This window comes from Numenius arquata, chromosome 11 (genome assembly GCF_964106895.1).
Source record: "Numenius arquata chromosome 11, bNumArq3.hap1.1, whole genome shotgun sequence".
NCBI lineage: Eukaryota > Metazoa > Chordata > Aves > Charadriiformes > Scolopacidae > Numenius > Numenius arquata.
The window spans coordinates 43,421,005-43,445,149 of record NC_133586.1 but is presented as its reverse complement, the minus strand read 5'-3'; the positions used below and the strand labels follow the sequence as shown (position 1 = coordinate 43,445,149).

Here is a 24,145-nt window from a genome sequence, read left to right as displayed (position 1 = left end):
CATTTTTAAACATTTGTGTTTAGAAAGCAGTAAGTGTTTGTGTACATCCTGTTTAAAGAACTACTTTATTATGTTCAAAATAGGTTATGTTGGAGGCTTTTCGAAGTGGTTTGCTTTGTAAAAGTGAGGTTTGTTTATAACAGCTCCAGTGCCTTAAAGTTTTAACGCCTTCCAGTATTTTGTGGATGAGAAGCTCAACGTGAGCCGGCAGTGCGCGCTGGCAGCCCACAAAGTCAACCGCATCCTGGGCTGCAGCAGCAGGTCGTGGGAGGTGATTCTACCCCTCTACTCTGCTCTGGTGAGACCCCACCTGGAGTACTGTGTCCAGCTCTGGAGCCCTCAACACGAGGAGGACATGGACCTGTTGGAACAGGTCCAGCGGAGGGCCATGAAGATGATCAGAGGGATGGAGCACCTCTGCTGTGAGGACAGGCTGAGAGAGTTGGGGGGGTTCAGCCTGGAGAAGAGAAGGCTCTGGGGAGACCTTCGAGCCCCTTCCAGTCCCTCAAGGGGCTCCAGGAAAGCTGGGGAAGGACTCGTGATCAGGGAGGGGAGCCACAGGACAAGGAGGAAAGGTTTTAAACCAAAAGAGGGGAGATGGAGATGAGATGTGGGGAAGAACTTCTTTGCTGTGAGGGTGGTGAGAGCCTGGCCCAGGTTGCCCAGAGAAGCTGTGGCTGCCCCATCCCTGGAGGGGTTCAAGGCCAGGTTGGACGGGGCTTGGAGCAACCTGGTCTGGTGGGAGGTGTCCCTGCCCAGGGCAGGGGGGTTGGAACTCGATGATCTTTAAGGTCCCTTCCAACTCTAACCATTCTATGATTTTGGGGGGTTGATAGGAGTTTGAAAACTGGAGTATTCTCCAGTTGTGCAGTGGAAAAGGGATGGATGAACCGGGTGTAACGGCTGATCCTGAGACCCATGTTATTTGGAGTTCTGAGATTTTATTTTGCGGTAGCTCTAGTCCCCTCCTGCGGCCTGAACACCCATTAGTGCTTGGTATAGGATATGGTGCCAGTTTAACTTGCACTCCTTTCTCACATGATGCAATTCCTTAAGCATTTTTAATTATGAAGAGCAGTGAATCAGGAGGAAAACAATGGTTCTTGCAAATGAGGCAGCCAGAAATCAAGGATAACCAAAGCTGCCTCTGGTATGTGGAAGGCATTTCTTTCCCATGACAGTGTTGCAGCCCAGTGAGTGAGTGTCTGCAAATTAATGATGCAGATGTAATAGATGAATATTAAGTGACAGGAGAGTACAATGAAATTATAAATAAAAAAAAGCGTAATGTAGTTTACTGACTGTTCCTGGCCTCCAGCAGCGGGAAGCTATAGAATAATGATGTGAAATACAAGACCCTCTTAAAATATGTGTAATTAAATATATAGGTCAAGAAAAATTTTAGTTGTTGGATCATTTAAAACTCTAATGGTTATACCTTTGGTAGCATGTCATTTGACATAGGTTTTTACTGTATTGCAAGTAGAGTTTAATTAACGTTAGTTTCATGTTTTTTTCACACTTTCATTGTTTTAGTTTTAAATCCTTAATTGGATTATTTTTCCCACTCTCTACTTGAAAGCATGTAATATGCTGTACCTTGATGAGGCTTTCACACTTTTTTTTCCGTATCTCACCACATACAACACCAAGAGGACTGAGCGTTTTGGGATGAGTTTAGGTTGGAGAAGCTGCTGTGATGGTTTGGTGGCAGAGGTGCTGGTGGCCACCTGAAATGGGCTTGTACCTCCCTGGGGAGCAAACCCGGCCCCGTGAAGTGGCTTCCGTGGCCATGGTCTGGTGGGAACGTGGTGGTCTGAAGTGCTGAGCTGGGGAACCAGCGCTGAAAGACAAAGGGATGACAGGTCTTGCAAGAAACACCACGAGTCCTTGGCTTCGCAGTAAAGGATGGATTAGTCCCAAAAGAAAAGTCAGCCCTTTCTCTTCCAAAATCAGACGTACAACTTCTCTGAGCTCTCTCCTTTGAGGAGTATATTTTAGGTTTGTGTTAAATGTCTGACTGTAAAGACTTATCTGAATAGTTTGTTGTCACAGAAGTGTTCTTTCCCCTTTGGAGGAATGCTCAGCACCAAGGCTCACTCTTGTCTTTCCAACCAGGATTTTGCCCCCTGCATTTCCAAAGCTTTGTTCAACTTAACCTTTTCAGTTTCCAGATGTCCTCTTACATTTTCATACTGAAATCAATTAATCTCTTAAGTGTTTTCAGACCTTTGTAAGTACTGTACTGTTTATTTTTCTAATGTAAATATTTATTAACTAGAAGATGGCAAGTTTGATACCAGACATGACTAGGTGACTCCAAATCTAATTATGTTGGTTTTTTACTGTCGCAGTGCTTGTTATTAATTAATTTAATGTTTGAAATTATTTCTTCCAAAAAAAAAAAAGTAACTGCTGATCTAAATATCTAAAATTCCCAGAAAGACTTTAACCATCACTTGAGAGCAGGTTTAGGTGACTGTGGGACTGTCACGCTGCTGCTTCCCCCCTGCCCGGTCTCCTCCTCTCTTTTCCCCTTGGATGTGCACTCTGCTTCTGGCTGGTTTTAATTTTTCCTAATATATTCACCTGAACTAGTTAAGACTCTAATTCTGTGACAATAAACTAATAAAGCAAATACTTAAACTTTGATGTTGACTAACGCTCTTTAGTTTTAAAAAAAAAAAAATAAATAGAATTATGGCAATTGTCATACACTTCCACCTCCTGTCAGCTAGACAAGCTTGTACGTCTTTGCTTAGGTATTTGCTAATGATCTTTTCTCATTGCCTGGTGTTAATTCTAGTGGAGGTTACTACTGACGAAGGAGTCTTCCCTGGTGAGTGGTTTCAGGGCTGAGTTTCTGTTTATTCTACACATTTCATTGTGTAATTTTAGGAATGAACCTCGTTCTGAAGCTTTGATCAGAATGGGCAGGTTGGTGAGATACACTGGGTAGAGAAGCCACGCGTTTCTATTCTAGAGAAAACCATGGAATAAGTCATTAAGAAAGTTAAAATCTGTTTCTAAAACACATTGGATATGTAAATTAAGCAGACTGTTAAAAATTGGTATTTTTAAAACCTGGTGGTGATTATGGCTGGGGGAAGCCGTCTGAGGCCCCCTCTTTTTGAAGGAGCTCTGTTGTGGTGTAATCGATAAAACATCCCATGATGCGCACCAGGAAATAATTAAACTTGACCTATTGACTTGTCAATAGGAGTAGTTTATTCTTTAGGATTAGAAGGGTGGGTTTTGTCTTTGGAACATAATCCTTTTCTGAGGGTTCGGTTGTTGTAAAGTGTTTGATGGACGAGAAACGATAGTGCCGGGAGCTTGACCTTTGTTAAGAGCGATGGTGTTCTTCTGCCCAGCACTGTTGGTTTCTGCTGTTACTTAAATAGCAAATGGTGCAACGTAAGCAGAGGGGGAGCTTGACAGTAGCTGAATTTCATGGATATGTTGATGTAAAACAAAACAAAAAGAAAACAACCTCCAGTAGTTTGGTAAATTGTTGTTAACATACAATAAAAATGCTGCGTTTGACCCACCTGTAGCAGAAAATTGTAGTTTTTTTCCTAACTACTGGGGTTATAGCAATAGTAACCTATTTTGTGATAAAATGAAGAATAATAATTTTTGTTCTAAAAAGCCGCAAAACCTGAATCTTCCGGTTGCACCTAATTCCTTTAGAATTTTGTTTGGAAAAAAAAAATTGTTGTCTTGATTTTTCTATTGTATGGAGCAGAATTAGAACCGTTTAACTTCTTTTTGCAATTGCAAGCGATACCTCGGTGAACTCGGTTTCACTTTACGTTTGGGTTTGCAGAAAAATCATAACGTGGAATTTCAGTTTGCCTCAAAGTTAGAGCTTACATGAAAAGCGACATTTCTGTATTTTCAGAACTAAATTAACTTTGTTGTAATAGTCGGGGTAGTTTGGCCCTTCTTTTTGATGTATTACAAATGCTCAGGGCTCTCATGCCTGGATCACATGCTGTGTGGAAAAAGCATGAAAGAAGGCATGAAAATTTTAGCTACGAGTTTCTCACTATGGATGTGTGAAAATGCTGGATTTTCCTGTGAAACGTGTGCTTCACTGGCCCGCTGTAGTGCGGGGTGAGAAAACTGCAGTTGTCGCTGTGACTCCACGGCAATCATGTAATTTAAAGATTTTCATTTGTTTTTCAGTAGACCATTAGCAACATCAAAACTTGACGGTTTAAACTGCTCCTCTTAATTGTAATTCTTTATCCGAACTGGATTACATGGATAATTGCTTTGTTGGAATAATCTGAAGCTTCGCTTGAATACTTCACAGTTCAGTTGCTTAAATTCCTTTGCTGAAGATGCAGGTGTCCTACAGAAGTTGTTGCGTGCTCCCCTCATGCGTAGTCTATAAACACAAATCTTTTCAATGCTTTCTCCAAAGCGGTCGTGTCCCGGTGGGTTCCTGCTGTGGAGATGACCGTGTGTAATTCCAATGTTCTTGGGGGGCTGGAGTTTCAGATCCGCTTTCCCACCATAACCTTAGTGAAAGCAGATGGAGCCCACCCACTTTTTTGGGGGGATTCATCTCCGCACTTGTCTCAGCCTCCTCTTAATTCACACATTAACCTGCTTTGAGTTCAGTGATTCGTTGGTTACTTCACCTGCTGATACGTGTTAAATCGTGATTGCTGTTGACAGGCCAAGTTTGTAATGCGGCAGCTACAACCACTGAGCTGCTCATCCAGCCACCATGCCGGTAATCAAGTAGGGTTTTTTCTAATTTGACGTCTGTATGGGATCGCTTTCACTTGTGCTCAGTTGAGTGAGGTTGTCTGTAGTGAAAAGAAATTTACTTCATATGTGAAGCCAGATATTTTCAATTCCAGGTGCTACTACAAGTCAGAAATTAAGTCATTTAAGAGGTTATTGGTCTGTAACACGCCACACCCCCCCAGCAGTATCTAGCTCTGTTCTACTTCTGCTGGTAGTTCCAGCACCCTCACATCTGCTTGTGTAGGACCTTCTCCAGCGTCGATTCCCCTAAAGACATCTTGTTTTTAGGTGTCCTGAAGGTAATCACCTTGTAGAGTCACATCAGATTGCTTTTATCCCCTTTCCTTAGTCACTGTATTACACTGCCCATCACATTGTGTCGCATTTGGGTTTTTTTCCATCTTTCTTAAACAGAACCTGTCACGATGACACGCTCCTTGGGATGGTACAAGGAGCAACGTACAGAGAGTGGCCAAAAGTTCAGGCTGAGTTTTAGAGGAGAGGTCCTCTTTCCTCCTGTCTGTGGGCAGGATGAAGGGGCGACATGGGGTTGAGGGAACTCTCATTAAAAAGCCTGTGTGCAAAGAAGTACTTCTGAGGTTTTGGAATTTATGTATATTTATTTTTACAAAGCCTGTTTAATGTTTAATTAACATTTACTAATGTTTTGTCAACACCAAAATGCATTGTGAGTGCTTTTGAGTATCTGCAGTAATAATGATTTTACAAAAGAACATTCTTTATCTTTAGGCTTTACATAGAGAGGTGCTGAGTAAATTAAAAAAAAAAATTATGATAATGGTACTATCTGGTTCAGATTTCTCACACAATGGTTTTAATCAATTTTGCTTTGTCCTTTTATGTTTTTAAGGATATCGTAACATGCATTAATGCCAATTTATTTCTATTATTGAAAAGGTGAAATACGCTATTCATCTCATTCTTTTCCGTTTGCTTTTTTTCCCCATCCCACTCCAGTTTTGGCAAGCAGTCTGGAGGAAAACGAGGATGCGAATGTATCATATTGGAGCCTTCAGAAATGATTGTGGTAAGACAGATTTTTTTCAAATGTATTTAAATCTATTGCTGGTTTCAGCAAATTTTCTGTTTTATAGCCGAAAGCTTATTGTAAAGTATTCTATAAAATTGCGGCAGAATTGCCTTGATTTCAATTATACCTATGGCTGCTATCGTAACAGCAATAGCTATGTAAATTTAATCTAGATGGGTAAATGATGATGATGATTAGGTCATTCTTTCTAAAATTATGCTTACTTGAGTTTCAAAAGCCTACCAGTTACGGCTGAGTGTTCCTGAGTCAGGCAATGAGAGACCGCTATCTTGAATATTTTATTTACCTTCCCCAGCCCCTTTTCATTGGTTTTTCTGGGCCATGGCAGCCGGGCTGGGGCTGGGGGAAAGGCCACCTCACCCCTGGCCTTTGAAGTTCCTCACTATGTGGAGGCTTGTAGGTAAGAGGAGAAGGAACACAAGTGATGAACCAAGCTTGAATGGTAAGCACAGGAAGGACATGGACCTGTTGGAGCAGGTCCAGAGGAGGCCACAGAGATGGTGGGATGGCTGGAGCCCCTCTGCTGTGAGGACAGGCTGAGAGAGTTGGGGGGGAGAACCTGGAGAAGAGAAGGCTCTGGGGAGACTGTAGAGCCTCTTCCAGTCCCTAAAGGGGCTCCAGGAAAGCTGGGGAGGGACTCTGGATCAGGGAGGGGAGCCGTAGGACGAGGGGGAACAGTTTTAAACTGGAAGAGGGGAGATTTAGATGAGATCTCAGGAAGAACTTCTTTGCTGTGAGGGTGGTGATGCTGGCCCAGGTTGCCCATCCCTGGAGGTGTTCAAGGCTTGGGTTGGAAGTGACCTTGAAGGACCATCCAGTCCCACCCCCCTCCCCTGGGCAGGGACACCTCCCACCAGAGCAGGTTGCTCCAAGCCCTGTCCAACCTGGCCTTGAACCCCTCTAGGGATGGGGCAGCCACAGCTTCTCTGGGCAACCTGGGCCAGGCTCTCACCACCCTCACACCAAACAAGTTCTTCCTGAGATCTCATCTAAATCTTAGAAGATGCAAACAAAAGAGTAGCTTTTGTGTAGCCCGTCCCACCAGAGAGAAAACAGCCTTATTGAAGTATTTTATGAACAAACTAGAGAGGTTTTTTTTTTTGTGTGTGTGTGTAGCTTGAGTAGCTAAACCTGTGATGAGTTTCTCCACAGGAGTGACTGTCCTACTGAAGCCAGTCTTGGCCATGTCGGAAACCTCAAATGCAGCTGGTCATTCCTGCAGACAAATGCACAACTGGACAATTCGCCTCTGTATCTTAAATCTTTTGAACTTTTTGTATCTGTAATTAAATTCCACCAAGAATATAGAGATACCTGGAAGAACCTTAAATCCTTTCCTGGAACTTCACTATGTTTTTCTGTAGGAAGATCAGAGAACTGAAAGTGCAAAGTTGTTTCTTCATTATCTTTATGTTCGTGTTTTACAGGCAAATGTAGCTAAAGGTACCATTAACTGTCAGTTTTCTAGGTAGGACTTCAAATGGGGTGAGAAAAAAGCATCAGTGTGGTGGCAGGGACCCTGCTAATGAGCAGCCCTGACACAAGGTGTACTTGAGTTTCATTTTCCTAATTAATTCTTATTAATTTACCCTAACTTTTATTTTTTCTCTTTTTTTTTCTCTAATTTGCAACATACTAATGAGCTTTAATACATAATGAATATTTATCTTCAAGCAAAAGAATTAGCTACTTTAGTGTAGTTAAAGAACACAGACGTTCTCTACTGCTGACTGATTTTTTTTTTTTTTTTTTTAATTTCCTCCCCCTTCCTCTTTCTTTGTAGAATGTAGATCAGTTTTGTAGCGGGAATCCTCCGGGAGCTGACCCATTTTAAAGGCCATAAAATGTGGTCAACTTAAGTTAATGAGGATAACAGTGTGTGAATGGGCACCGTAGCTCATATTTTTGGAGGCTGAGCAATCTATTGAATTAATAATGGCTCCATTTATCACTTAAGAAAATGGCCCAGAATCTCAGCGTATCTCAGTGTTCTGAAGCCTCCTTTCTGTTGTTCTTGGTGCTTTTGTTTTTCCTTCAGATTTACATGTAAGTTTTTGGAAGAGCAGCATGATATTTGGAGGTGGGAAATATTTCCCTGCTGGCTGGGGCTGCAGTGAGGGACAGAGGACAGTCCCCTGAGTCACCCCCGTTGTCACGGGGCAGCAAGTGCTGCAGGTGAAGCTGTAGGGACATGTTCTGCTACTGCCAGTATTCAAGTTTAACGAAAACAACAGCCTTGATAGAAACCAGCGGGTTCACACGCTGGTCTGGACTTTTTGTTACATATTGAAAATGAAATAATGGAACAACTGGCCCAGGTTGCCCAGAGAAGCTGTGGCTGCCCCATCCCTGGAGGGGTTCAAGGCCAGGTTGGACAGGGCTTGGAGCAACCTGGTCTGGTGGGAGGTGTCCCTGCCCAGGGCAGTGGGGTTGGAACTGGATGATCTTTAAGGTCCCTTCCAACCCAAACCATTCTATGATACAATATACAGAAGTCTATGGGGCAGCGGTCTCCCTCTGACCTGGTGGCACGTTGATCACCCTGGTCCCTGCTACTGTGGGTGGCACAAGGGAGTGGTCCTCCCTCTGCAGAGATGCTGAGTTCCTCCGTAGGGTTGTTCATCCCACTCAGGGGGTTGCGAGGAGGTTGAATAGACTCTCTGCCAGCAGAAATGTTTAGTTTTAACCAGGTGAAAGCAGGGCTGAGCCATGAGTGGTGAGAGGGAGCCCTGGCCAGCCTCTCCCATCATTGTAAATCCTAACCGTAACCAGTCTGATGGTCAGCTGGACCCAAAATGCTGATGGTGCTGGTGACACTAAACTGGAAGCAATGTGGTGTGATGGTCTTGCCTGGGTTTCTGATTTTTGTGTTTTCTCAGCAGCAGTGGCATTAACTGATGGATGCAGGTGGTCTCAGTTTCTGAGTTCCCACTGTCAGTTGGTCGTTTTGCCTTTGTGCTATTAAAGAAAATATATTTATGCTCACTTCTTAGTTTTTAGTTAGAATTGTATAAGAAAAATAATTTCATCTTACAATGAGGGTTTGATTTACTGAAGTCTTAAATAAAAGTACCTATTCAGTTTGGGATTTCTTATTAATAAGGGTCATTAATATCGGAAGAGTCGGTGTCCGACCCCTTTGGCGAGCTCTCGGCGTCCAGGTCAGTCTGTGCTGTGGGAGGAGCTCAGCGCTTGCTCTAGTTTCTATGATCCTGTAAGAATGAACGCAGAGAAAAAAAGGAAATAATGTATTTATTGAAGGAGCTCATGTACGGTAGCACACGTAGAAAAATTAAAAGTGAAATCGGCACAGTTTTGGTTATTTATAAAGCTGTGCTCCCTTACTTCTGGAAGCCTTCTCTATAATTTGAGAGCAACATTATTGCTAACTAGAAATCCATATTTTATGCTAGGTGAAGAAGGGCTTCTTTATTCAGTGTCTTATTTTTTTTTTTATGAGACCAAATGGCCTGTTGAAAAGGCTTTTTTTTTTTTTAGTTGTTTTATTTTCTTGTCCTTGGAAATTTTTTTTTTTTTTGCATCCTTCTACCATCGTGCTTACAGCAGCTCTGCTCCTTCATGTCTTGCTGATTGTCCCCTGCCTTTGCAGACAGTAAAATTCTAGTGAAAAGTGTGGTTGCCGCTTGCTGGGGGAGCTTGGCTTTTCTGCTTTCTTTTTTGACAACACTGTGGTGTGAGGTTCACTCTTTGTCTTTAACTATTGTATCTTTAACCTGTGTTACCAATGTATATTTTTCTCTAGGGAATTAAAAATAACCCACAAGGCAAGCCCAGCTGCTTGCACCTTCCTCTGACCTCAGGCAGACGTAGCTGTTTGGAAAAAGCGATGTAGAAAGTAGATGTGAACTTGCTTTTGCGATGGTTTAGATGTTTTGGTTACTTTCTTGTTTCTGTCTGTGAAGTTCTTTCTGGTTTTCATTCCTTTCTGCCTTTAAGTTTTAATTTTGAGACGATTTACCCAAGTTTGTAGGCGAGGGCTGCGTAAGACCACGTAGAGGTTCTTCTGTTCCAGTTCTTAAGTTGTATGTTTAGGATTTTGAAGTTAAATTTAGAAGAGAGAGGGGGAAAAAAATTAAAAAAAGTAGAAATCATTGAGGGCGGTAGAAACTCCTGTCCAGTAGTTGTAGAGGAGCTTCTTGCCTGGCTGCAGCCTCTTTGCCTGCACGTCTGCTCCGCTTCCTGCTGGGAGATATTTTTCCAAAACATCAAAAGGAAATGGGAAAGGATGGGACTGCTTTTTATAGAAAAAAAGAATTGTACCCAGTAAGATAAAAAGGTTTCATGTTGACTCTTACTAACAAGATAAATTTACCTGATTTTTTAATATTCAGTCACAAATAATATCTAACATCAAGATATGTATCAAGCTCCAGTTATTTCTTCATAATCTGCTGGAGGTGATTTGAAGTCAGTCTGCCATAGATGAAGTGCTTATTTATAAAAAGCTGAAATATTTAAAGTTATTTAGCTGTGACTGGTACTAGAAATAAGTTATGTTTTCAGAAATTACACCAAGAAAAATAGGATATAATTCAGTGTCTTTAGCCGATCGTAAATACTCAAAAAATGGTGATGTCGTTGTTGAAGACACACTTGAGGTAGAGACATGGCTCGTTCTGTGCTGTATGAAACGTGTGGGTGCAGGAGGGTTTCTGCTGGGGAGTGACATTGTTTAGAGGATACGTGTGCCTTTTCTACTTCTTTTTTTTTTTTTTTTTTTTTTTTTAAAAAGAACTGTTTCCTGGAAGGAAACTGTGGCCTCCGGCTCATTGTAATAACGTAGTTCTGAGACCTGCAGCGGTGCTTCTCTGAAACGGCCGCAGTCCTTTTCTCGAGAAAGCTTTTAACTGCTCTGAACTTATGGTTGTTCCTTCCTCATGAGCTTAATCCGGCTCCATCGGCTCTCGGTGCTATGGAAGAACTGGATGTTTAACCAGGAGCCTGAACATGTGTTTCAGGTGGAAAACTCCAAAGACAATGAGGAAAACATCTTGCAGAGAGAGGTCCCGCTCAGGCAGTCCCGGCGGAGGTTTCGGAAGATCAACCAGAGGGGCGAGCGTCAGACCATCACTGACAACGTGGATTCCAGCAGCTACTTGTCGGTGAGTCTGCTCTCTCTTGGCCCAGCTCCTCGGCATCGTGCCCTCTGTGCCGCTGGCAGCGTTTTGTTCTGGTGAGAAAGGCCGGTGAGATGAAATAGTCCATGTTTCTCATTTTTGAGAACTTCTTTTCTTGCTGGGGAGCAGTAGAGTACTTCAGGTTTGACCACCGTAAGGGGAAGAGAAGATTCAGGCGCTAGTTTGAAAAGTTTTTTTTTTTTTTTTCAGGAGTTTTCAGTTGAACACATAAATAAATCTTAACGTGTTTGCCGGACAGAGAAATGGTCAGTCTTGCTTTCTGTTGGGTTTTGTTGGTTTTACCTGGAATTTTGGTACGGTGTAGGAATTGGTGGTTTTCTTCTTTTCTTTAATAAATTTGAGCTATGGTTTGGAACGGAGTCGATCACAAACGCGGTCCGTGCCGTGCTAACGCTGTCGTACTCGGTCGTGTTTACGGGCTTAAAAATAGCGTCTTGGTAATTCAAGCATCAAAGAGAGTAACGGCAACTCGTTCGCTGGTCTGAAATAACCTCCCAGACTACAGAAGCTGCGCGGTGTGAAGGCACGTACGGCTGTGGTTTCGAGGCCACAATGCTTTTATGAAGGTTTTTCTTTACCATTATTTTTCACATACAAACTTCCTGCTTGGTAGCAGGATAAACGTGTGATCTAGACAAATTATTTCATTGCGAATAATTGCTCTGGATGCTTTGATTTGCTTTGAAAAATCCAAGGTTTTAAAAGAACATTCCTAACGTTGAAGTGCACGAACCTTGAGTAGTCTTCATGCACTGAAAAAGAAAAAAATAATATTTAATTTCTCCCCTTTTTTTCCCATCTTCCTTTTCATCTCCCTGGATGGTACAAAGCCTTCTCTTAGCTGGTGTACATTTCGGAATAGCTGATGCGTGCAGTTAGATAGAAACTTAAAAGATTTCCTCTGTGTCAGAAGAAACGGCTGGCTGGTTTTTTTTTGCCTGTTGGTGGCTGTTGGATGGCAGGTGGTGATTTTAGCCTCCCCACGGCATTACCGTGGCCTGAGCAGAGGTTACCTCGGCGTTTGTCTCGTAAGCAGAAGAGCTCTCCTTGCTGTGGCAGGAAGAGAATATGCTGCTTGGAGCTCACCGTCCTCTGCCATCTCGTTTCGGAACTGTCACACGCGTTGGATTTTATCGTTAGTAACTCATCTGAGTTAGTGATTGCCCAAATGAGATGTTGGATCCTCATGCTCTGGGCAGTCGCGCATGAGGCTTTATTAGGAATTAAATTCCGATCTGTATATGGCAAAAATCTGTCTCTTTCTCTTTGGTGTTTGTGACAATGAATAACCACGGGGAAAATAATTCTCAGACCTCAGTGCTAAGAGGAGGAGGAGGAGGAACAGCCGATGCCGATGGTTCCTGTCCATCTTGAGGGGTGCAGGAGAAGGGACTCCGGCATCTCTGGGCTAAGAAAGACCACGTTATGTGGCTTCTTGAACAACTTCAGAGGTTTTCAGTTATTGATGCAAGGTGTCAGTGTGGTACGCTCACAGGATTGTGATTTGACGACAAATTATGTCCTCATTAGGATTTTTCTTCATGTTGATTTAATTCTGTGTTACCAACCACAGGGAGCACCTGCCTGTGTCTGCACATAAGTTTTGTGTTGCAAATCTGGTGGCTTCCTCAGATTTATGGATGCCTATATTTTGATCAGCATTTGATGGAAGATGGTATAAACTTCATAAACCAACGGCACATTCCTAAATCTGCTGTTATGTCAGTTAATTAGGAATATATAAAAAGAGGGCCCCGTTTGCGGCGCTAAGGTGTTTTCCTGGCTGAGTGAGCGCTAAGTGGCAAGGAGTAAACAACCACCTCTCTAGAATAGGATAGAAAAATCTGCAAGCTGCTGGGTTTTCAGGCGTCGGGACTGAAATACCAACCCGTGCTCTGCAGACTGGAAGCTCCTAATTGGGAAGTGTCACACTCCCAGCACTCGGTGTAGCGAGAAGTAATTTGCAGCTCAGCAGATGACTAAGAAATCAAAACGCGATAACCAGCTGCCTGGTTGACAAGTAAATAAAAATCGGGTGCCTGTATTTTTCCATGTTGCGTTATAATGTGAGAAAATAGTGGATTTTTCTAAGGAATGGTTTGTTCTCTGCCGAGGTTTAACTCTTACCCACACGAGTCTGCTCCTGTATGGCTGCTGGTTCCCAATGGTCTTGAAAACCAGGCTTTATAACGGGAACCCACGTGAGAATGGGCAGGGGAAGGAGTTTAGGGGTTTTGAATGAAACTTCTATTTGACAAGAAGTTGCAGTAATGTTTTCTGCCAGAGTGGGGGAAACTGTTGACAAACTCGCTGGCAGATTTCCTCTCTGGCCTGATGCTAATGAGTAAGCGCAGGGTTGCCTTTCCCTCCCTGGCCTGTCGGGAAATGCTCCCTGACAGATGCTGAATGGAGCCCGATGGACCTTCTGTGAGCCCCGCTCATCCTGGCACCGCTCCGAGATTCCCAGCCCCTCTGCGGGGACCTCGGGCATGTCCCACTGGTGTGATGATGTTACAGTACTCAGTGTGGCACTCTTTGAGGCCAATCTCTCAGACACAGGTAGTTTTCCGCTTTCTAAAGAAAACGTCTTGTTTTATCCCACCTCAAAATTTTCCCTTTCAGGATTAAATAGAAGATTCTTTGTGTTTGCTTTTAATGGGGATTGCATAATCTCCTTAAAATGTAAATCTCTGCGCATTAACTATACTGTGATTAGTATTTGTGATTAAGCTTAATCTTTGTTTTTATAAAACATTACCCATTAGTTTGTGATGTGAGCTTGCGGCTGCTTCTCACGCGGAGCTCCCTGCTTCTTAGTGCTGGAACTCCTCTAGAAATCCCTGTTATTGGCCATGAAATAAAGATTTGTATGCAGATACTTTAATATTTTAAATGTTTGTTACATCTTTGAAGCTCTTCCTTTCCCTTAAGTAAAAAAGCCCTAGTACTTAGTTTAACTCTGTATCTTCAGGATACTTGATGTTGAAATTATTGTGGGAATCTTCAATTTTATTTTTTTTCCTCCCCTTGAATGAATTAATGTTAACAGTGGATTATCTGGTTGGTTTCTTTGGCGAAGGAGTTACTATTTAGACTCCTTCACTAAGTTTTTGTGGTTCATGGAGCAACATGGTTTCACAAGAGCACTGCTCTCCTGCAGAATAAGTATTTAAAGTTGGGTTGGTTTTTATTTTTGTGTTGTTTTTCTTCTTCCAGTAAAATTCAGTGAACATATGCTGACAGTGTTCTTTCTTCTCACTCAAACTGAACAGGTTTATGTTTCTGTTTATACCTTCAAAGTGCATAATGATGTGGATTTGTTCTCGCAATACATATGCACGGCGGTCTGTTGGGCTGGCTCTGGATGGGTGAACAGCCCGAGGTCCGGCTTCCACTCCCGGGGTGGCCAGGAGCTGTGTCAAGGTCCTGCTGGCACTGGGTTTTCCTTTCCACAGCACATCTCGCCAGCAAGATCCCAAGGATAAATATATATTTGGCAAAACACTTCTCAAATGTTTTTTTTCCAGGATGCAGAATAGCCCTGCTGCCCACGGAGCCGTGACGGAGGAGGTGACTCCATCGTGGTTGGTGACGTGCAAGGCAAAGGCCACGGTGGCAGCCCAAGTGGGCCACCTGGCTACCTGAGCATCCCCAGAATGACATGGACTCTCGTCACCCCTCGGCATTTCTGGCCTCTGCCTTTTTAATTTTTGTCATTTAATACCTCTCTGCACTTTGCATGTCACCCCCACAGTGACATCCTGGCTGGTGGGGTGGAGAAGTGAGACTGGAGTCACTGGGAGAGACCTCTTCTCAGACTTAATGGCTTAGAAAGAAGGGTGCTGTTGGTATTAAGTGGTGTTTGTTAGAAGGATTGCAGATCTCTTTGGCAGATCTCTTTGGCGAAGGCGCTCTCTGTATTGCTGTCTGTAACGGAGATAAGGATCCAGACAGGAACCGGAGTCGTGCAGCGGGGCATTATCACAGCGCGGATAAACACTTACTCAGCTCTAGTTCCGAGTCTAGTTCTCAGCCCGGTAAATAATGCAACCGGATTGCTTAATTATGAAAGAAAAAAGTAATTGTCATCATCTCTGTTCAACTACGTCCCAGCTGTTGGTGACCGTACAGCCGGTGCTGACAAAACTCCAGCCCGACTGACAACAGATGACTTGGTATGTTAATGCTTTTAGGAAAAAAATATTTAATGGTAGTTCTGGTGTTTTTATAAAAGTTAAATTGCTTTTTATGATCTTGGGTCAAGTAATCGGAAAGTAAAGGGTTCAAGTATTTATCTTCACAATTAAAAAATGAAACCTGAACTAGTAAGTTGTTGTGCTTACGTTTCTTGCAGTGATCAAAACCAAACGGGGTTTAGCAATTTGATACAAATTTCTACGTGACCCTCAAACCTGTAAACTCAACTCTTTTTTTCATTTGTATAAGATTTTTTCTAATTTATTAGCTACATAAATTTTTGACAGTTCTTTCCTCTGATTTTTTCTTTTCAATGAAGAATACTATAGTGCAAGTTCAAAGTTCCGCTTTTCTGTGGAGTTGTGACATTATTTTGAATTTTTTCAATTGTTGGTTCAGAGTAGAACAGGATAAAGAAATGGGTACCAAACTTCTAGTAGTAATTCCCTTTCTCAGAGATGCAAATTTACTTTTTTTTTTTTCCTTTTTTAAACTCTTGTAAGAGGATGATGAGGTTTAAAAGATTTATTATAATATTAAGTTTTACGGACAGTTTCTTAATACTCACATCATGTAAAAAATTTTCCTGGAGCCTTGTAGGAGCATTTATCTTCAGAGCAGTCTGTCACTGAGGACTGCTTGAGTGGCAAGTTTCTTGTTCTTTGATCATTACTTAATGTAATCCTGTCAGGGGCTGAGTTAAGGCAGGGAATCTCACAATTGTAGGAAGTTAAGGCACATTTCAATATATACTGGATCAAACCCATTAAGGTTCTTTACCATTACTAATCCTTCCCTTTTTAAATGCTATAAAATGCTATGGGTCTTTTATAATCTATTTTTAACTGCCAGGTAAATTTGCTGAGATGGTACCTATTATTGATCTAAACCAACTAATAGAGCGTGTCTCCAGCTGCCTTTTGTTAAACTTGGACACAGCATCGGCTGGCGTCTGTTTATTGGGAATATCGGTTAATTTTAATGAGGTTGTGGCTGGACTGAGAGTGGCTAAAATCGCCTGCTCTTCAGCTGGAGGAGGGTTCTCTTTGCCGCTCGCTGCTTTTTCGTGTGTTTACGTCCACGCTTCCTCTTTCTGGCACTTCTAAAAAATGCCTGACGGAATTTTAGCTTTATGAACTGACGAATCGGAAGAAAACTTGGGTCTTGCTGAAATGCGGGCGTCTCGCAGTGCGCTTTGCGGGTACAGACATTGCCGTTGCCTGTAGCTTTCTGGAGGCCTCGTGCGATGCAAAGAGGTAACGTGAGGGTTTTGTTTTTTCCTGAGGCTGTTCTTACAACATGAGGAATTTCTGTGTTCTCATCTCCATCTTAAATGTGGACTGGCTGAGGTGGCATGTCACTCGCAGGACACGTTCTCAAGAGCCACCGTGTGTGCAGGACACCTGTGAGCCAGGCTGCCTGGGCAGGACAGGTCGCTTAGAATCATGGAATGGTTTGGGTTTGAAGGGACCTTAAAGCCCCCCCAGTGCCACCCCCTGCCCTGGGCAGGGACATCTCCCACCAGAGCAGGTCGCTCAAAGCCCCCTCCAACCTGGCCTTGAACCCCTCCAGGGATGGGGCAGCCACAGCTTCTCTGGGCAACCTGGGCCAGGCTCTCACCACCCTCACAGCAAAGAAGTTCTTCCCCACATCTCATCTCAATCTCCCCTCTTTCAGTGTCAAACCCTTCCCCCTCCTCCTATGGCTCCCCTCCCTGATCCAGAGTCCCTCCCCAGCTTTCCTGGAGCCCCTTTAGGGACTGGAAGGGGCTTGAAGGTCTCCCCGGAGCCTTCTCTTCTCCAGGCTGAACACCCCAACTCTCTCAGCCTGTCTGCTCATGTGTGGCTTTTTTGAACTCCTGCCATTTTACTTGTTTTTCTTGCTTCTGTCATCAAAAAGAAGCTGCCTCTGCAGCGCGTTCACTTCCTGAGCAGATGAGTCTAGGTTTGTTGTGGTCTGACATAAGGGACCCGGTGGCAGCACCGAGAGGCAGAGGAGAGGAGGGGAATGCACCTGCCTGGAGCCCCCCCGGCTTTCTGGAAATGAGAATTACTGTCAGACTGGTATTTGGGGGTGGGGAAAAAAATGCTGTGAATGACGTAGGAGCTGTGTTAAGTAATGATGGTGTCGGAGGTGTCACCCTGGCTAAATGGCCGGGTCCAGCGTGGGAACCCGCACCCGGCATCTCCAGCTCACCCAGCCGCCGGCCCCGGGGCACTTCCCTTCGCTTTCGTCAGCGAGGGGAAAATTACCAAATGCACCTTTGCTCATACTTTATTTTACATATTGATTGTGTCCGCTTGTTTTTGTCAGCGGTGTCGCTGTCAGGGGCTCCTGGAAAGTCTGTCGCTGGTTACGATGGTTGTTAACAAAACGCCAGTCCTCAGTGTGCTGGGCATTAAAGTTCTTCCTAGGAATTTCCAGAGACCGCCGGTGCTTCCCAGTCCAATTAATGAGCGGCTGCAGTGTCCAAAGAGTAATGATTTGGCTCAGCTGCACACAAAAGAAGAAAATACAGAAAATACTGCCCTTTGGTTAAATTCTGTATTTTTCAAATTAAAAACCTATTTTTTAAAAACAGCAACATATGCAACATGTAAACCCCAATTAATCCATAATGAAAGTAATTGTATTTTATTCAAAAGTTATATTCAGGAGCTTCCCTGAAGATTTTACAGACTTGATGAGCAGATACATCAACTGTGAACTGCAGAAACCACCTCAGTTGGGAGGTGACATGTGCAGCTGTTTAACAGCATTTAACAATGATGCACAAACGAAACTACATCAAACCCAAACTAGGGAGGGTTTATTTTAAGCGAGCACCTGTATTGACTCAGATCTGGCTGCGGGGAGTAGTGTACAGCCCTGCCCCTTGACCGCGGTAGTGGGTGATGGAGCTGTGGTGGGACGAAGCATCGTTCTGCCGCAGGACGGACAGACAGATGTCCTCCTGCTCTGCCAGGCTGCGTCCTGAGCAAGACACTGGGTTGCTGTTACGGGGAGCCACACCATGAGGCTGCTGCTTATCCATAGAATCATGGAATAGTTTGGGTTGAAAGGGACCTTAAAGATCAAGTACCAGCCCACCAGACCAGGTTGCTCCAAGCCCCCTCCAACCTGGCCTTGAACCCCTCCAGGGATGGGGCAGCCACAGCTTCTCTGGGCAACCTGGGCCAGGCTCTCACCACCCTCACAGCAAAGAAGTTCTTCCCCACATCTCATCTCCATCTCCCCTCTTTCAGTGTCAAACCCTTCCCCCTCCTCCTATGGCTCCCCTCCCTGATCCAGAGTCCCTCCCCAGCTTTCCTGGAGCCCCTTTAGGGACTGGAAGGGGCTCGAAGGTCTCCCCGGAGCCTCCTCTTCTCCAGGCTGAACCCCCCAACTCTCTCAGCCTGTCCTCACAGCAGAGGGGCTCCAGCCCTCCCACCATCTCCATGGCCTCCTCTGGCCCCGCTCCAACAGGTCCATGTCCTTCTGCTGTTGGTGGCCCCAGAGCTGGAGGCAGCACTGGGGGGGTGTCTCCCCAGAGCGGAGCAGAGGGGCAGAATCCCCCCCTCGCCCTGCTGGCCACGCTGCTGGGGGTGCAGCCCAGGGTGCGGGGGGTTTCTGGGCTGCCATTACACATTTCTTCACGGCTTTTTATGCGTAAAATAACCTTTTATACAGCTGAAGAAGCAGCTACATGGACACATACATATTTTGCCAACTGCTTTAAAGAAGATTTCTTTTTTTTTTTCCCTTTTTTTTTGTTCCCCCCCTACCAGTGCTTACACCACAATTTTCTGCTCTTCTGTTTTTCTCTTGCCTCAAAGACTTTCTTTAAACCTTTCTCTGAGTGGGACGAGCCTGGACCTGTACAGCTGCTCCCCCCCAGGGGCTGGTGGGAACTGGGGTGATGCTTGACCCCAAGACCCCAGTATGGTCCCTGCAGCAGGTTTGAGCGTTGCCCTCCCCATGCTCAGCAGAACCACACTTCTCTGCGTGATAATTCCGGAAAAACTTGTGGATGTTTTTACACTCATCTACTACTTGCTGTCCAAACACATCAGGGTTTTCCCACTTTTGCCAGGAACCCTGCAACTGTTTGGAAACGGCTCCTGAAACCTCCCCACCCCTTACTGGGGTGAACTGGAGAGTTGTCAGGCCTTGACCTAAGCTGGTGCTGGCAGTGAGGTGGGAGGGATGTACAGTCCACGGCAGCTTGTGGCAGAAGAACCTCTCAAAAATTCTAGGTATTTTGCAAACTGACATGTACAAGAAGTAAAAATTCAGGTGGTTATTAGTGTGTTCTCCGCACTGTAATCAGTTATCCGTTTCTTCCTTCACCTTCCAACATGCAGACAAATTTACACCGTGGTAGAAATTAACTCAGTTGCTTGGAAGATGCCCGAGAAAATATTTTATTTGGCATGTTCAGAGTGTTAATCTCTGTTTTGATGGACCCTAAGGGGCTGGGTGGCAGTTCCAAAGTCATTAATTCTTTATAAGCAGCCTCTTATGCAAACTAGATGGAGAATGATGTGTAAGGGTTGTACCCACTGCTCTTAATTGTGTCGTGTAATTGGGGTGGTTAATGGTAAAAAGCGGCGCTCTGCACCCGAGAAAGGCATTGCAGTCTTTTGGGGGGGCCTTAAAAACCTTTTGTGTATGAGTTGCAGTTCTTTGTCAGATCCTTCTTTTTAACGTTACTGTTTCAGTTGTTGGAAATGACATACTGAGTGACTTCTTGTAGGGAACCGGTGGGGTGGTAGCCAGCAAGCTGGTCCCTGCCTGCAGGGGGGTGGTAACACTCGTGGATCTGGTTTTATTTCCTATTTCCTGGCTTCCATCTGGGCTGTTTGTGTTCAATATGCTCTTCTGAAGGGTAGCAGCAGCCTCCTTGTGTTCTCATTTGTGGCAGCTCAACCTTTCTCTGAGGTTTAGGTTCATCGTGACATAGAGAGAAGTGATCGTGTGAAGGGTCCTTTTGTATTTCAGCCTGGAGAGTTGTTAGAGCTGTTGGGTCGAACATCACGTAACGCTGAAGACTTCTTTAAAGGGCTGTGATGGTGGCGTCTTCGGCTTTGTATTCACGTTAAAACACTTTTCTCATTTAGAATATGGACATTCGCATCCAACTCAGCCGTGTTCTTCGGAAACCTTCTGGACCAAGTCAGGGACTGAGAATATCCCGAGCGATTTTCAGTTAAAATCACCATCGGAAAATGTCAGTGCGTGATGCAGGCATTTGGATGCCCTGTTTTCCTTGAAAATCTTGGCATGAAAACCACTGTCTGTACCACAGAATAGCTAGAAGATCTTTGGTTTTGGCATAGAACTGATTGCTGTCTAATGACATTTAACAGCATTTGTAATTTTACATTTGAGATGTGGAAACTTTCTTAATGGGGTTATATTTGACAGATGAAATACTTGAAATAGTTGATTAAATGAAGTCTCTGGCTAAATGGGACGATCACTGGAGCTTAATTCCTTGTTGCTGCTTCGTTCTTGCAAGTCCGAGTTGCTTTCTATTGCTGAGTATTAGAGTTTTGTGTTGTTACGTGATTAAGTTTTCGTTTGAGGTAACGTAGCCGCAATGCTTGTATTGTCTTTATGATTTTGATTTTGTTTCCTTTAAAGTTTGGTTGATGTTGTGGTTTGTCAGCTTGGAGTGGAGCTGTGGCATCTGGCCCATCCCTTGCTTTATCTGGTGACATCGGTTTCTCAGACCGGCTGAGAATAACTGGCCTTTTGCCTCTGTTTTGCGCAGCGGAGGAGGGGGAACCTGAATGATGCCGGGGAAAAATTTCCAAGAACGTGTTTCGCTTTCCATTTTAACAGCAATAAGGGTTGGATATTACCAGGAAACGAGGAAAGTTTGCCCAGAGAAACTGTGGCTGCCCCATCCCTGGAGGGGTTCAAGGCCAGGTTGGAGGGGGCTTGGAGCAACCTGCTCTGGTGGGAGGTGTCCCTGCCCAGGGCAGGGGGTGGCACTGGATGATCTTTAAGGTCCCTTCCAACCCAAACCGTTCTATGATTCTATGATGACGACCCTTCAACACTTCATCCCATGAGGGAAGCCCTGCAGAGCTGCTCTAGGTCTGCGCTGAGCTTCACCAGCGTGGTGGTTTTGGGGATCTGTGTGTCCTGCTGTGGTCATTCTCCTGGGAAACCCCTCAGGGGGCACTTAGCCACCCCTTTGTCCCCTCTTCACACTGTTCCCGCGCTCAGGCTGTGCCAGGGTCCAGGGACAGCCGAGATCCCCGCGGCTGAGCCCAGGCACGTCTGTTGGTGTAGAACTCTGGATACAGAAAAGCAGCCAAGGTGCCTCCAGACACGGGGCTGTTCTGGAGGGGAAAAAACCTGTTCATGAGATGTCACGCCTGGGCTGATGCTCGTGTCACATACACTCTCCGAGCTGGATGCTCTGGCCAGTGATAAATGAGAGTTGACTGTTCACAACCATCCTTCCTTAGAGAGGAATCTTGAAATTTGGTAGAAGGAGTCAGATCCCTTTCCTGCTTTCAGGCTTCCAGTTTGGTGTTAATCCTCCAGAAAAATGACAGAAGAAATATTGGAAGTGGCATTTTAATGATTTTTAACGTCATCTGTGGAGTTAGTGTGTTATTCTCAAGGTCATTTAATCAGAGGCCTTTTTGCTGCGCGAGGTGCGCTGGTACCTGATCTTCCAAAGAGTCTGAATCTGCTTGTTTTAACTCGAGACCCAGTTTTTATAAATGAAGGTACAAAAAGTGGTGCTTTTCTATTGGCTTTTGTATCAACTTTCTGGGGCTGGAAATGAATATATCAGTTGGTGGGCTTCAGGGTCTCCAAACGTGAAGCTGCAGCTGTTTTCCCGGGTGGGTGGCAGCTGGGGAAATTCCAGCTGTTCCGTCTTGGGGTTGGGCTGTGATTTTCAGTTTTGAGATGAGATCAAGGGAATGTTTCACCGAGCAAATTTCTAAAGGTGTTTGGGAAATTTTGCTGTGGGAGCTGAGAGTTTTCATCCTTTCAGTCTCTCTGGGTTGATTCGGTCCCACAAACTGCCCCTTCTAGGGGTGTTGCCCCTCCTTCTCCTCACCAGGGATTTTGGGGGTTGCCCACCTTTCCCAAACTTCCCCGCCCCTTGCCAAAATGAGGTGTCAGGAAGGAAGGGAGGAGCCTGAGATGAATCATCTCGGTTCAAACCGTAGAAATGGAACTTTTTTTTTTTGTTTGTTTTGAATCCGTAGCAGAGGGGGTCTCCCCCCTTCCCTCCCCCCCCCCCCCACCACCCCGGGTGCTGGCGTTCTCCCCGCTTGCGATGCGGATCATGCTGCCGCCCGGCTCTGCAGGGAGCGGGCACCGACAGACGGAGATCCGCAGGAGAGGGCTCTCATCTAGAAACGTATTTAAGAAAGTCTTATAAACCGTATAAATCTAAATCACTGCAAATAGGAGACGACCTTTCCCTGCTTAACGCGACGACTGGAGAAAAAAAAAAAAAAAAAGATGGTTGGGGCAGTGCAAAAGCGATGGAGAAATTGAATCCATGGTGCCTTTTTATTGTTCCTTCTGTATGGCTGGTGCTATATTTAGAAGCTGACATCACTTCGGGGATGATGACAGTCTCTGCCCTCCCTCTCCCTCCCTCCCTCCCTCCCTCCCTTAGGATGAAGCGTGTTTTCATACGACTTAGGAGTCCTATGGATCTTTGGGTAGGATTTTTCCGCAGCCTGTTAGGAAGCGCTGCCGTGGAAAGCCATGTACATTAAGGATGCGATGGCACCGTGTAATGTCACCCTGAAGGGGAACAGGAGCTCGCGGTGTTGCTTTCCCTGCCTCCCCTTCCTAAAAGGGCCAGGAACAGGGTGGAGAGTTGTATTTTTCTCTATTTTCCTTATTTTTCCTTTAACCAGGGTTTCCTGAGAAGCCCTAACGAAGGTCTAGCCTTGCCATGAAAGTGCAGTGATTGATTTATGATTGATTTAAGAGGGGACACGGGAGCAGTGTGACAGTGGCACTGAAGGGACCAGGCTGTGCCGCCACAGCCGGCACCGCATCCCGCACCCCACGCTCCCCGTCGCCCGCCCTTCCAGAGAGATTTAAAGTACTCAAAGATACTGAAATAACCTCTCCGCGCAGGTGCCCTTAATGCGAAAATATTTCTGCGTTAGGCTGCTGTGTTTGGCAATTCCCGCTCGCAAAACTTATTAAGGTTGAATTATTTTAGCCTGGAACATCTTTGCCCGAGTGTGTGCGATGAGGGATGATTTCCAGGCAGCTGGTCCCTTCCCCAGTCCCTGCTGGGGGGGGTGTGTGTGGGGGGGAGATGCTGCCTTCTCTTCCGTGCTCAAAACGGGGGGAGAAAATTGGGGTACCTGCCCGGAGCTGAGCACGGCCGTGGGGGACGTGGCAGGGGACAGCGTGCCAGCGGCCATCTGGCTCCGAGGACAAAAGGACAGAAGTCGGCGAGCCCCGGCCCCTGGGCTCGTGGCCACGCCGGCGGCTGCTGCCGGTGCCATGATGGCTCGGGGACGGGCTCTTCCTCGCCGCACAACGGGCTCTTCTCCCTCGGCTGGATGGGGAACAAGCAGTGCTGTGTGACGGGACCTGAAGCTGCCAGGAGCGCTCCTGGCTTCTCAGAGCTTCACTTTGCCGTGGCCTTAAATCAGAGGAGACTCTAACCCTGCCTTTAAAGGATGAATTTTTTTTAATCCTTTTAAAAATACATCCCATTTTTCAGTGACTTGCGCTTGTTAGGCAATTAAAACATGCCGATTTATTTAACAGTCGGGAGGATCCAAATAGCATTGCGGGAGGATAAAGGGAATATAATGCATAAAAATGTATAGAGTGGTATTTCAAGCCTGGAGAGAAATCAGTCTTAAGACACAAAGACCACCTTTAATTCAGAGATTGCGGACTGAAGGATTTTTTTTGCCTTAAGATTCTCTGAAAACTTGGAATCTGCCTTAAAATGAGACCA

General features: G+C 45.0%; 1 protein-coding gene across 1 annotated transcript in view; it reads left to right on the top strand.

Moving 5' to 3' along the window:
• RAPGEF6 (Rap guanine nucleotide exchange factor 6) overlaps nt 1-24,145 on the top strand; it is a 130,618-nt gene that overhangs the window by 35,753 nt on the left and 70,720 nt on the right. Inside the window, exons 5-6 of the mRNA XM_074155810.1 lie at nt 5,743-5,812; nt 10,816-10,959. Of these exons, the coding sequence (XP_074011911.1) occupies nt 5,743-5,812; nt 10,816-10,959 (214 nt within the window). The remainder of the gene's footprint in view (nt 1-5,742; nt 5,813-10,815; nt 10,960-24,145) is intronic.